Source organism: Balaenoptera ricei, chromosome 8, assembly GCF_028023285.1.
Source record: "Balaenoptera ricei isolate mBalRic1 chromosome 8, mBalRic1.hap2, whole genome shotgun sequence".
NCBI classification, from domain to species: Eukaryota; Metazoa; Chordata; class Mammalia; order Artiodactyla; family Balaenopteridae; genus Balaenoptera; species Balaenoptera ricei.
The window spans coordinates 89,569,851-89,585,354 of record NC_082646.1 but is presented as its reverse complement, the minus strand read 5'-3'; the positions used below and the strand labels follow the sequence as shown (position 1 = coordinate 89,585,354).

General features: G+C 35.8%; 1 protein-coding gene across 1 annotated transcript in view; it reads right to left on the bottom strand.

The window, feature by feature from the left end:
* The window catches only part of PDHX (pyruvate dehydrogenase complex component X), an 89,050-nt gene that overhangs the window by 47,252 nt on the left and 26,294 nt on the right, over positions 1–15,504 (bottom strand). The window contains exon 3 of the mRNA XM_059929641.1: positions 6,204–6,304. Coding sequence (XP_059785624.1) covers positions 6,204–6,304 — 101 coding nt within the window. The remainder of the gene's footprint in view (positions 1–6,203; positions 6,305–15,504) is intronic.

Sequence of the window (15,504 nt, the reverse complement as noted above, 5' to 3'; positions counted from 1 at the left end):
GGAATGCAAGGATTCTTCAATATACGCAAATCAATCAACGTGATACACCATATTAACAAATTGAAGGAGAAAAACCATATGATCATCTCAATAGATGCAGAGAAAGCTTTCGACAAAATTCAACACCAATTTATGATAAAAGCCCTGCAGAAAGTAGGCATAGAGGGAACTTTCCTCAACATTATAAAGGCCATATATGACAAACCCACAGCCAACATTGTCCTCAATGGTGAAAAACTGAAACCATTTCCACTAAAATCAGGAACAAGACAAGGTTGCCCACTCTCACCACTATTATTCAACATAGTTTTGGAAGTGTTAGCCACAGCAATCAGAGAAGACAAAGAAATAAAAGGAATCCAACTCGGAAAAGAAGAAGTAAAGCTGTCACTATTTGCAGATGACATGATACTATACATAGAGAATCCTGAAGATGCTACCAGAAAACTCCTAGAGCTAATCAATGAATTTGGTAAAGTAGCAGGATACAAAATTAATGCACAGAAATCTCTTGCATTTCTATACACTAATGACGAAAAATCTGAAAGTGAAATTAAGAAAACACTCCCATTTACCATTGCAACAAAAAGAATAAAATATCTAGGAATAAACCTACCTAAGGAGACAAAAGCCCTGTATGCAGAAAATTATAAGACACTGATGAAAGAAATTAAAGATGATACAAATAGATGGAGAGATATACCATGTTCCTGGATTGGAAGAATCAACATTGTGAAAATGACTCTACTACCCAAAGCAATCTACAGATTCAATGCAATCCCTATCAAACTACCACTGGCATTTTTCACAGAACTAGAACAAAAAATTTCACAATTTGTATGGAAACACAAAAGACCCCGAATAGCCAAAGCAATCTTGAGAACGAAAAATGGAGCTGGGGGAATCAGGCTCCCTGACTTCAGACTATATTACAAAGCTTCAGTAATCAAGACAGTTTGGTACTGGCACAAAAACAGAAATATAGATCAATGGAACAGGATAGAAAGCCCAGAGATAAACCCACACACATATGGTCACCTTATCTTTGATAAAGGAGGCAAGCATATACAGTGGAGAAAAGACAGCCTCTTCAATAAGAGGTGCTGGGAAAATTGGACAGGTACATGTAAAAGTATGAAATTAGAACACTCCCTGACACCATGCACAAAAATAAACTCAAAATGGATTAAAGACCTAAGTGTAAGGGCAGACACTATCAAACTCTTAGAGGAAAACATAGGCAGAACACTCTATGACATACATCACAGCAAGATTCTTTTTGACCCAGCTCCCAGAGAAATGGAAATAAGAACACAAATAAACAAATGGGACCTAATGAAACTTAAAAGCTTTTGCACAGCAAAGGAAACCATAAACAAGACCAAAAGACAACCATCAGAATGGGAGAAAATATTTGCAAATGAAGCAACTGACAAAGGATTAATCTCCAAGATTTACAAGCAGCTCATGCAGCTCAATAACAAAAAAACGAACAACCCAATCCAAAAATGGGCAGAAGACCTAAATAGACATTTCTCCAAAGATATACAGATGGCCTACAGACACATGAAAGAATGCTCAACATCATTAATCATTAGAGAAATGCAAATCAAAACTACAATGAGATATCATCTCACACCGGTCAGAATGGCCATCATCAAAAAATCTAGAAACAATAAATGCTGGAGAGGGTGTGGAGGAAAGGGAACACTCTTGCACTGTTGGTGGGAATGTAAATTGATACAGCCACTATGGAGAACAGTATGGAGGTTCCTTAAAAAACTACAAATAGAACTACCATACGACCCAGCAATCCCAATACTGGGCATATACCCTGAGAAAACCATAGGTCAAAAAGAGTCATGTACCAAAATGTTCATTGCAGCTCTATTTACAATAGCCAGGACATGGAAGCAGCCTAAATGTCCATCGACAGATGAATGGATAAAGAAGATGTGGCACATATATACAATGGAATATTACTCAGCCATAAAAAGAAATGAAATGGAGGTATTTGTAATGAGGTGGATGGAGTTAGAGTCTGTCATACAGAGTGAAGTAAGTCAGAAAGAGAAAAACAAATACAGTATGCTAACACATATATACGGAATCTAAGGGAAAAAAAAAAAAAAAAGGCCACGAAGAACCTAGTGGCAAGACGGGAATAAAGACACAGACCTACTAGAGAATGGACTTGAGGATATGGGGAGGGGGTGGGGTGAGATGTGACAGGGTAAGAGAGTGTCATGGACATATATACACTACCAAATGTAAAACAGATAACTAGTGGGAAGCAGCCGCATAGGCACAGGGAGATCAGCTCGGTGCTTTGTGACCACCTAGAGGGGTGGGATGGGGAGGGTGGGAGGGAGGGAGATGCAAGAGGGAGGAGAAATGGGAACATATTGTATATGTATAAATGATTCACTTTGTTATAAAGCAGAAGCTAACACACCATTGTAAGGCAATTATACTTCAATAAAGATGTTTAAAAAAAAATAATAATAATGGAGGGGAGGAGGGAATCTAACAAAAAAATAAAACCTTACTGAAAAAATCCATTCTTTCGAAAACACCAGTGACACAGTACTGGAGTGAGAAACAATCAAGAAATTGACTGAATTTGAGGAACAATACCAAAAATAATTATGATGTTATTTTTGTAATATTCAGATGATCAATAAAGAGTTTTTTAAAAATCTGTTTTAATATCCATGGATGGTAGGTTTTAGAAAGAATTCTGTTTCTGAAAATTGTTTTGAAGAGTAACAGCTTACCAATAAAATAAAACTCTATCAATGAATGCATTGCCAGTCAATAAACTAAAATTTTCTAAAATTATGTAAGTTTAAATTTTTTTTAATTATATAAGTTTAAATAATCCTAACATCCTACACCCTCTTCACCCTCAAAAGTATCCTGACTTGCATGACAAATTATATAGTAACCCTAAATACATTTGAAGCCAAACTACACAATCTCTAATAAACTCTCCAAAAATGTCATCCTAATATTCTATTACATTACCATTTAAAGCACCTGCTATCCAGTTTGCTGAATAATTTAAGACTAAACTTATGAACTGATCTATGTGTAATAATTTAAGGTTTTTGCATGACAACTTACTAGTGATTAAATGAGAATTCAACAACTCTCCAATTAACTTAATTGGAAATAAATCATAAAATTATCTACACTGATACCAATTATTCTTTATTAATATTATTAAGAACTTCTAAGCTTTTTTTCTGGCTCTAATTGAAATGTAATAATATTATTTTACATTTAAAATGGAATTCAGATGTAAAAATTATGAGTACAAAGAAAAGAATAAAATTGGGAGGAGAGGGAGAGTATAAAAACCTCTCACAGACTATGGAAATAAATCCCTATGAAGAGCAAAATAGGTTATAATTCCTAATCTTTCAAAATGTGGGCAAACTAAAAACTAGAGTTTTGTATCATCTCTTGCCTTTTAACAAGCTCAATTATCCAACTCCTTGATTCTGAAAGTAAAAATCTCTTATATGTATCCCTTTAAAAATCATTTATTATGTGTGCTAAAATATGAGAATTATTCCACAATGAAAGACAAAGTTGTAACTTGCTAGTGGGGTGGTTGAGAATGGAGTGGGGTGAAAGGCTAAAAAAAAAGACAAAAACAAAACACTATCAGTAAATCCACCGTAATTTTTTTCTCCATTTTTCCCCCATAAAATTGCACACATTGTGACATGAATATACTCCTATTCCTGTTATCCAAAATGCATGTGGAATAATAATAAAGCACAAAGCCCTAAACTACAAACATACAGTCTTTGGCAAGGAAATAGCTATTTGTGCCGCTAAAGCTGCTGTCAAATCACACCTCCCACCCCCACCGCTTCAGAGCTCTGGGGCCAGATGAACAGTCACTACTGACCTATGACATCATTAGTAATCTGAAATGCATGACTAAGCACCTGAGTGGAAAATGCTGTCAATTCTGGAAGACTTTCACAGCCAAACAATCCAGAACTAGGGCCAAAAACACAGCTTGCCAAAAGCACACACAATAAAATGTAGCTGCATTTATTACATATGGTAATTCAAACAACCTTTTTCCTTTTCAAAATGCTGCATAAATTAGTGAAACAAACTATTTTTGGTACGAACACTTATTTTTTCCTAGTTATAAAGGTACAGAAATTTTAGCCTTCCATTCATATTTCCTCCTAGGAAGTATGTTCAACAATGTGTTTTAACATGGCTATTAATATCGAAGATGACAAGTAAAGGAAGTTTGACAAATTAGAATATAAAAGATAAAATATCAAGTATGACATCCCAAGGTATGGTCTTTGAATAGAATGTATGAAGGAAGGCATTATATGCATGGTCAAAGCAGAGGTAAGCTGGTAGCCCAGAATTAAAACCACATCAACAATGGACTACTGATAGACACGCAGTTTATCTGTACAAATCAAACTACAGAGGCACAAATGGATGCTTAGTGTCTAGTCACAACCAACACAAATTATTAGACAAATATACAGACTGAAATGGGGGCTTATGGTCACCAAGACTGAATGAATAACTGTAATAATAATGGGAACAGTGATATTTATTGACACCTGGTGGGTGACAGGTCTTGTGATGAGTGTATATGCATTATCTCACTTAATCTCTACTACTACCCCATGACCTAGGTATTATAGTTATCTCCACTTTATTATGAAGGTTAAAGAATTTGCCAATCATGACATAACTAGTAACCTGCAGAACTTATTAGCTATATGATTCAGGCAGCCGTGTGACTCCAGAGCTTACAATCTTAGCTGCTATACCATGCTGTCTATTAAACGTCCTACACGTTAAGAAACAAACATGCTCCAGCAGTGAGTATACCATGTAACCTTAAACAGGCTTTAAGCATTTTATTTTACTTTACTTTTCACATAAATTCTAACATTCCATTATAAAAATAACATGCCTATTATAGAAAATTTAGAAAATAGAGAAAAACAGAGCAGGAGAATCACCTAGTTCCACCACCCAAAGACAAATACTCAAATTTTTATAACACTTCTTTCTAACCTTTTCTGTATTTATGTTTTTATTTCAAGTTCTACAAGATTGTAATCACTGTCCACACACAATTGTAAGAGCATTTTTCCAAAAAATTTTTGAATTTTTGTTAACTTATAAAGAAATCACATTTTTTTCCTAGAAACAATTTTTCATTGGCTACATGATATTCCATATTTCCTTCCATTAATTAAGTAACCTCTCTTGTATTGCTACACATTTTGGTTGAAGGGTTGTACTAACTTCAGCTTGTAATAATGCCACTAAAGTATCCAAGTTACAGCTTCATATTTTTAATTAGTTATAAAGCAAAGTTTGTTCAGAGAAGAGCCTTCAAAATTGCTGTAGTGTATTAAAATTTAGATCTAAAAGGAAATGACTTTGGTTTTGCTAGACCCAAAAGTATATTTTCTTTTGCTCATGGAACAGAAAATATGCTATCAAAAGATAAGACTGTCAACTACATTCAAGTATATGAAATATCCCATACACATATCTTTTTATATAATTGTATTTTTAAATAATTATAAAAATGTAAAGGATGAATAAAACTGTAAGAAAGAGTAAGAAGTAGACCAGGACACTGAGTGTGGCTATGAAACCCACAAGCAAGACTCTGCATAGGACGACTTCAAATAGTCTTATCTAGAGAAAGGAGCTGAGCAGACAGTCACTTTATACACTTTCCAGGTTTCGGTGTCCTGGGGATAGATGAAGACAGGGTTTCTTGCTTTTATGCGATTAGAGTAAAACATTTCTTTTTTAAAATTTTACCAACTATAAACTTGGAAATTACTAGCTCTAAGCTTTAACCTATTGCTTTCTTTGTCTTCAAATTCCACCTCAAATAGACTTCTCTCATCCCTCAGGCCAGAATGCTTCTCATTTTCCACTAGGGAACCCAAAACACTGAGTATCTTTATCATTGTTGAAATAGTTCTATGTTGTTTGATCATTACTGGCTACTATTAGACCTTAACACTAAAGTATTTTAAACATCTGAATTTAAAATGTATTATGTAGATATACAATAACACTATAAACAAAGAGGTAAAAATAAACAGTAACTCAATTTCAAGGAACTTTACGTTTAAGAAATCTTCATCTTGTTGAAGACAATCAAAATAAAAACTTACCACTATTTTGGCCAAGATGCCATCATCACTTGCATCTAAGGTAACCACAGCTTTGTCAGTCTCTATTTCACATAAGGCATCTCCAGCACTCACAGCTTCACCTACAAAACAAGACTGGGTTTGTTTTGTTTTTTAAAATATGAATATTAGTTATGTGAGATGGTGTGTGTAAAGTGTGTAAAAAACGATAATAAGTACCAAAACACTCAATAGCTATTTCTGGGCTGTGGAATTACAAGTAATTCTCATATTGTGTGTGTGTTTTTGTGGTGTATATGTGTATGCTTTGTTGCATTTTCCAAAAGCTCAATAATGGACCTAAATTATATCTGTTATAATAAAAGAGTGATTATAGAGATTATTAAGCAAACATTAAAAATGAAATCGCATTTTATAGAGAATAGCAAGGGATGCATATCTTCCTCCAAACAAATCAATTCCAGACCCCATATTTCTTCCTTTTTAATATATTTTGATTATTATTCCTTAAGAAGACAGTTTTACAATTAATAACACCTCTGGGTTAACACTGTAGGCGAGTTCAGAAACCCTGTCGGCATCACAGAGTACAAATGAATGAAAACATATTAAGCATAAAGAGAGAAAATCAAAGACACAGCTAAGGTCAAATAAGAAACACTTCTGTGCAACAGAAACAGTATAGATATTCAAAAATGCTGAGCAGGACCTGACTTGCTGGTCTCTGGAGCTAAAAGCAGGCTGTGGGGAGGAAGGGTGAAGTACAGTCGTTTCCTTTGGAGCAAAGGGAACTAAGAGTGGCCTGCTGAAGCAGGGGACTCAAATCGATTCTCTGCTTAAAGCTAGGGCTGGCTGCAACCAAAACCTTTGACTAGAACTATGGCTTTATATCAGAAATGCAGGTCTAAGAAGGTAGGGAACAAAAACACTACCTCAATTCCAGAACAGAGTCAAGCCACCCTCTGGTTCCATTACTTTATCTGCCAATATCCCAAATATCAATAGCAAAATCCCTAGATTGAGGGGTGGGGAAAGGGAGACTCAGGGGACAGGTGGGAAGACATCGAAACTAAAACAGAAACACTCCACTCAAAAGTAAATTGCAAGACAAAGTTCCAGAACATGAAGAAATTTAATGCTAAGAAAGGAAACCACAAAAATCAGTAATTGGAACAGAAATTCATTTCAGATGCAATCCATTTAGTGCAACCCACCAAAGATTTTAAAATACATATCTTAAGGATGTTCAGAAATAGAAATGAAGGTATAAGATCCATCACAAGAACAAGAGATAAAAAAGAAAAATAATGTACAGACATAAAGCACCATCAGGTTGAAAGGAAAAAAACTAATTAGAAATCTTGGAAATGAAAAATACAATGAATGAAATAACAAGAAACAATCAATGGGATATATTCTACAGTCGACATAGTGAAAGAATGACTTAGTAAATTAAAGATAGCTTCAATGAACTACCTGGAACTTAATATGGGCAGACAAAAAGATAAGTAGAAAAGAGCAGTTAAGGGACATAAATTGAGGCTGCAGTGTTTGTCCAATGGAGTTCCAAGGCAAGAGATGGGAGAGAATAGTGGACAAGCAATACTTGAAGAGATAATTGCTGAGAATTTCCCAGAGTTGAAAAGAGATATATATCTTCAAAATGAAAGAGTACTGAACGAGTTTAGAGTGTGGTTATCTATAGTGTACTGACTATGAGGGGGCACAGGGAGCCTTGGAACTTGCTGGAAATATTCTGTATCTTGACTAGGTGTTGGTAACCTGGATATATGTTTATGTAAAAATTAATTGAGCTTACACTTTGTGCAGGTAATACCTTGATAAAAAGAATTAAACAGAAAAAAAGAGTATTAGACTGTATGAACATGACTCCACATCATACACTGTATAGAAAGTACATACTTTCAACAATTGAAACACAATCTTAAAAGCTATCAGAGGGAAAAAAATAGATTACCTCAATGGAATGACAGACTGAGAGCACACTTCTCAGCAGCTGCAATAGAGGTCAGAAGACAACGGAGTAATATCTTCAAAAAGCTGAGGAAAAATAACTGTCTAGAATTTTATATGCAGCCAAACCATCATTCAAGAACGAAGGAAAAGTTCAGACATACAAAAGCTAAGAAAATTTACCACTTATTGATGAGCTATTACAAAATGCAGTTTATCAAAAAGAAAGATAGACACAGAGGGGATCCATGGGCTACACAAAACAAGTTACCACAGAAACTGATAAAGTGTTAACTATTAATCATTTAAAAGGTAATTTCTGAGGGGTTAAAAAAGTTTACAACTCAAACATTAAAAATACCAATAAGCTGGATAAGGATATTTTTAGGTGACAAAACATGCTAAGAACTTTGATACAGACAGGAGGAAAAATACTGGATAACTCTAGACTGCACTGGCAAAATATAATTAAATATGTATCCTAAAAACTTAAATGGTGTATACCAAAAAATATAAAAATGGAAACATAACCTACAGCATTCATAAAAGCAAGAAATATAGAAAATAACACAAACTATTATCCAATTGAAGGCAGATGCATGAAAAGAAAAAAGCAAAGGATAAAAACAGAAAACACAAAAATGGAAGAAGTCCAAACATATCAGTAATTACAATTACCATAAATGGATTAAAACCACCGACTAAAAGAGATTATCAAAATGAATTAAAAAATAAAATCTAGTTAAATGTTGCTTATAAGAGACAGACATAAACAAAAACAGAATAAAAAGTAAGATATAGAAAAATGTAAAGCATACAAATACACCCCCTCACATATACACCAAAAACAGCGGGTACAGCAGTATGAATAGGCACACTCAATAAAAGAACATGAAGGAAAATCTAAAACGCTGACATAACAAATATGCTCTGAAAGTTCACTGTACTGAAACTCCTTCACTGTATATCAAGATTTTCACACAGATGATTATACTATATCTCAGTTAAAATAGTTCAGAACCACCAATACAGACTATTTTAATGAAATAAACTTATCTGTTAGATATTTATTAAACACCTGAAAGGTGCTCGGTCTAACCCCAAAGAGATTTTCCTACTCAACCAACATTTATTGAAAATGTATTAGAGCACTGAGGATACAGCAGTGGGAGGAAAAAAATGGTTAAGATTTCTGACCTCAAGAAGCATCCTTACTATCTTGTGACAAATTAATTGGAAATAACAGTGGAATTAGGTGAAGTCAGGATGGTATGGGAACATTCAGCAGGGGTATCTAATTCAGTTTTTGAAAGGCGAGAGCAGCCTTCCTTAAAAAAAAAAAAAAAAAAAAAAAGACATCTAGTCTGAGCCTGAAAAGATGAGGAGGAGACAATCAAGTAAAGGGGCAAGTGATCCAGGCAGAAGGCACAACACACCCAAAGCTCTCAAGGTGAAAGAAAACAGGAAACTTCGGAGGATCTGGCTAATGCTACCTGAGAGAAGCAATGAGAGATTAGGCTGGTGAGGTAAGCAGGAATCCCACCCCAAAAGGAAACATGTCTGTCATACAGAGAAAGCTACGGTGCCAGATTATACAATCTCACATCACTTCTTTATATGACAGATGTCTTAGGGCAGTTAAGACAGATTATATTTCAAAAGGAAAGGAACCACACCCTAATATGTTTCTGCTGTAACCATGGAAAAAACAATTCAATCAGGCAACTTAGCAATTAAATACTTCTTTTAGACACCTAGAAAAGAAATTCTGGCCATAGGAAAACAATAAAATAATGTTTTATCACTTGTGCTTGCCTATTTCAAATTCCAAACACGCTTTGAGAACGATTCACAAATTCTACCTCAGCCATAGATCAACCTAGATGATTTTGTTCCTATTCCTGAATTCCTATAGTATTTGTAATTAATTTGAAATGAATCACAAATTGTACTATGAAATGTTATGTTAACTGCTATTAATTACTTTTTTAAAAATTGGTTTTCTTCTATTTACCAATCTATGAGCTTCTTCATAATAGGAATAGGACACACTTTAAGTGTTTTACATTCTACCTCATTCCCCAGGACTCCAGCTATTGCCTCATACATAATGAGTTTGAGATTAAAACACTTCAGAAGAAAATTGCAATAATATCACAAGTCCTCATTTCCTCATAAGGTATACATCAAACCATCCTTTATGTTTCTTTCAGTTCTAACATTTGATTTGTAGCATGTTTCTGACATTTAAAAACTTAGGTATCCTGTTTCCTTTTTATTTTGTTTTAATTAAAGGTGTACCTATTCACAAAACATATATATATATTAGCTATATGAGAATCCTGAGAGAGAGATAAAATGTAAAGAAACATAGAGAAAAGCATCTATTGTGTGGTGAACCTTCCCCAGGAACCACAGCAAGGTTTAAAACATTGTATTATTATATAAGGCACATTACCCCTAATATCACAAAACTAGGGTTCTATCTATCAATAATCAAACATAATGTGAATGCCAAAGAAAAATTTTGAGACAAATAACGAGCCATGAAGATTCCAAATATACTCAGTTTCAGCCCTGGTCAACAATTTAGCGCTGTAACTTGGAAAACCTGCAAGGCACAGTAGTTACAAGGAGCTCTTCCAACTCAGACACAGGTTTATTCCAAGCTCTGACACTTACTGGTAATCTTGACCAAGTTACTGAATCCCTCTGACTCTAAGGAAAGTTTGAATGTGCAGTTATTATAAAAAAAAAAAATCATGGAACTGCAAATGTTAACTCTTCACAAACCTCTTCAAATAACACTTCACAACATCTTTAGGTTAAAAAGTTAGGTATGTTATTAATAACCATTAAGAACCCAGACTCATTCTAGCTCCCTACTCCATATGCCATCATTTCAGACAGATCATTCAACATACATTAGTATATAAGGCATTTGTAAGTAAGCACTGGGTATAAACAAAACAATAAGATAGGGTTCTGTTCACAACAAGTTCAGAGTCTAGAGGAGAAGACTTAGAAGCTAGCACAGAGCATCATGGCTGGTGTGAGGTGACAGATGGCTCCTCAGCTGCCACGTTGAGGGCTGACTGGTTGTAGAAGGAGATGGCAGCCTTGCCGTGTTCCTGCGTGTCCCTGTGCCATCTCCTCGTGGTGCGTGTCAGCAGCCGAGGTGGAGCGGGCCCGGAGCGAGAGTGCGGGCCCCAGGAGGGGCCAGAGCAGAGGCCCGCCCGGGGGCCGCTCCCCAGCACCGAAGCCAGCATCATCATCATCCTGTGCCTTTGTCCAGATGGGCAGCTGCCAGAGCTGAGGACTGGAGTACACAGAGGCTTCCCTTTCTCTTTTAAATTCTGGGTATGAAGTGTAGTCTTGATCAAACACAGTTAATGGTGATGCTTATCAACTAAACACATCCTATGACTTTCACAAGATAATCTTGTTCTGCCTAAAGTTAAGAATAAAAGTCTTTATTTAAAAGGTGTGTGTGGTGGTAATGGTGGGAGGCCAAGTCACATCTACATGAACATTAAAGAAAGAAACCTCTTCTCAGTGCTAAGGTGAACCATAATGACACCTATGATTAGAGACAAAGATAATTCAATCGTATATCAACAAATATTTACTGGCTGCCCCTATGTGCATGACACTGTGCAAGACCCTATGGCAAAAATAATAATAAAATAAGAGAGTCTGACTGAGGAAGAGTACAAACAAGCAGGCAATGCCAATCTCATCCAGTCAATGCCTACAGCAGCGTGGGAGGATAGAGAAGGGGCCCCTAGTCAGTGTTTGCCAACTCTTTTCATCACACACGAAGATATTACTTGCATGGCCCAAGACCCCAGGCAACCTGGCTCCTAGGGCATCCTGCTCTGAGGACTCAAGGCAGGAGTAGTTGTTTGAGAAGGAAACTGCTAGGCAAAGTTAACCTCCCTTACATCCTTCTGGCTCTTACATTTCACTGCATAAACCATTTCAAGTGCCCAACACACATGTGGCTAGTGGTTACTACACTGGACAGTACAGACATGGAACATTTCCATCACTACAGGAAGCTCTATTGAAAAATACTGTAATCTCACCAATTCTATAATTCTGACATAATAGAAATATTAACAATAAATGTAAAAAAGCATAATGACGGAATGTTATTCAGCAACAAAAGGAATGAACTGTTGATACATGCTACAACATGGATGAACTGCAAAATCATGCTAAATCAAAGAAGCCAGTCACAAAAGACTTCATAATACATGATTCTATTTACACTAAATGCCCAGAAAAGGCAAATTTTTAGAGACAGAAAGCAGATCAAGATAGGGATAAGAGAAAGAAGTGACTGCAATCAAGCACTAGGGAGTTTTGGGGGTGATATAAATGTTCTAAAGTTTTGGTGATGGCTGAAGAACTCTATATATTCACTAAAAAATCACTGAATTGAGCACTTAAAATAGGTGAATGTTATAGTGTGTAAATTATACTTCAAAAGCTGTTAAAATAGTAGTGTACTGAAAAAACACTTGTTATTTGTGAAATGCACACTTCAGAAGTTTTCCATTTTAGCATCCAAACATGTATACAAATCCCCAGAAATAACAGAAACCAAAGCCTCATCTACAATAGAAGCCAGAGACCCATTTAACTCTCTAGTAGCACCTGGTGATAACAATTCAAATAGTGATCAACACCTTCAAGACAGTTTTACTTCTGAATTTTACACACTGTATTAATTATACAATCTAAGATTTACACAAAAATTGTTTTAAATATTCAAGATTCCCAGTCCCATGAAAAAAGGAAAGCCCACATGAAATGACAGTCTCTGAAGGAAAACAAACACCAAGTGCAGCAGCAGTAACATGGCTGATGAAGCAAGTTCTACGTCTGTTCCAAACAATGTGTGGCCAAGTACCTCACATAACTATCTCAGTCTAGTTTTGTTCCAGTGTTTCAGGATAAGCTCTTAAATATCTCAAGAAAGAAAACAATGTTTTTCATACCCTCAAATATTCTCTCACAAAAGGGCAGAATAAGAATATTTTCTTCCTTTTTGTTATTTTAACAGATATGACCTTACAACTGATGAAAAAATAATCTATATACACTTTAATTAAACTAAAAATCATCTGACACACACTTCCCCCACCAAATAACAAGCTTGTAATAAAAATGTGGAATGTGGCTCAATTCACCTTTCAGATTTTGAACCTGCACATGTTACCTGGCACTTTTGAACTGTTTTCCCTACTAACTTAATAATGCATATTCTTTAGTTAATCCTCAGACTGAAATTAAGTATTCTAATATTCATTACAAAACTACTTTTCTAACATTCATTAGATCGAGGAAGATGGGAATAATTTATATGCTATATTACTGCATGTTTCCATGTGATGAGACAGGTTATCAAGAGGACGTGACCACTTAGCTGGGCAAGAGCAACTGGAGGTCCCTCACCCCCTCCCCATCAGTGAAATGTGTGCTCCGCTTGCCTTCCCAGTGCTGGAAGCTGCCCAAGGACATAGCCTTGAGATAGTACTGTGGTGCTGAGACCACCTGGACAGTATACGTGATCGAGCCCAGTTAAGGCCTCTGTATACTTTTAAGATTCTGGCAGGCAGTGTGGGGATCTACCCATCTTGTGGCTGCCAGAGGCAAGCCTCACATGAAAGTCCCCTTGCTTATTAAACCTGCCACCTACCAACCTGGAGCCTCTTTCTTCCATCTCTCCCTACCCTCCATGTATGGGGCCGATTTCCGATTACACCCAGGAAGCTCCTGAGGAGGTTGTGATACAACACTATGACTTCAAAAAAGAAAAAGAAACTGAGTTATCACAGAATTCTAAAGTCAAGGATATATCTTAGAAATCATCTAATTCAACTCACTCCCAGATATTTCATGACAGAATGGGAACCCCAAAGGACAAACCTAGACTAGAGTTCTTTTCACTGCACCCTTATTGCCTTGGCTTAAAACAGACACAACACACACACACATTAGTAACAGTTGTGAATTACAGTCTCAGATTTTCAAGAAATCTTAAAGGTTTGTAACACCGAACTGCCATCCACTAAAGGTTATCAGATCATTAGCATTAGCTTAAAAATAAACTAGATTCAAAATTAGATACAACACTATTCTTTTTCATAAAAAAATTTCAATCCCCTTAATGTTTGAAGGTCTAAACTCAGTTTTAAATAACAGTGACCATACAATAAAGATCTCAAGATAAAAATTTTTAAAAACATAGCTAATAAGAAAAAAAGGTATATAAAAAGTTTTCTTGTAGAATATAAATGCTTTTAATACATAACGACTGAACCAAGTTATGTACCAAGCACCAAACATACTTAGACATATATAGTCATACCCATGTGTACAATACATAAATGTTAAAGAACTAAATTATGAGGGACTTCCCTGGTGGTCCAGTAGTTAAGACTCCCAATTCTGGGGGCCCGGGTTCGATCCCTGGTCAGGGAACTAGACCCTGCAACTAAGAGCCTGCATACTGCACCTAAAAGATTCCCGCATGCCGCAACTAAAGATCCCACACGCCACTACAAAGATGCCGTGTGCTGCACTAAGACCTGGAGCAGCCAAATAAATAAATAAATAAATATTAAAAAAAAAATTCTTATAAAAAAGAACTGAATTATGCTCAAAAAAAATCACAAAGGTGATGAACTAAAAACGAAGCCAGTGAATTATGGAGAACCAACGATTTAGACTGCTCTCAATTACTTATGTGTACTGGTAAACATTTCTCCTGAGTTGGCAGAACACAGAATTTTAAAAGCAACCTTCAAGGAAACAGGCTCCAGGGGCTTAAAGTACACCCTGGCTTGTCCTGCATGAAAATAGCACATGTAATCAAAAGGAAAAAGAACAAAACGATGAAACCATTTGTCTCCTGGCTCTGCATTATACTCACCATATTCTAATGGGTGTGAATAACTTATCAGACTGCCAGCAAGCTAGAAGTCTGAGAGATAAATGTGGTCCAAAGAATCCTCCTATCTACTTGCCTATCAAGGAAGGTCTCAAAGTGTGAAGAAATTTAATCTTTTTATAATAATCCTAAAAGGCTGGTCTGTGTCTGAATCATTATTTAATGACACCAACACTCTGCCATACTGGATATGGAAATAGCCAAAGCTCTGTAATTCATCAGGAAAAAGAAACTTAAAAATAGATTCCAACTGACTGCATTATTTATAAAGGTGAAACTTTCTTAGATATTGATAATTATTTTAGAAGATGGCAGCAGCCATGAAGAGCCGATTGCTCAAAATGCTTCCTAATGAAGCATTGTCTCTTTCATTTATATGACATATGT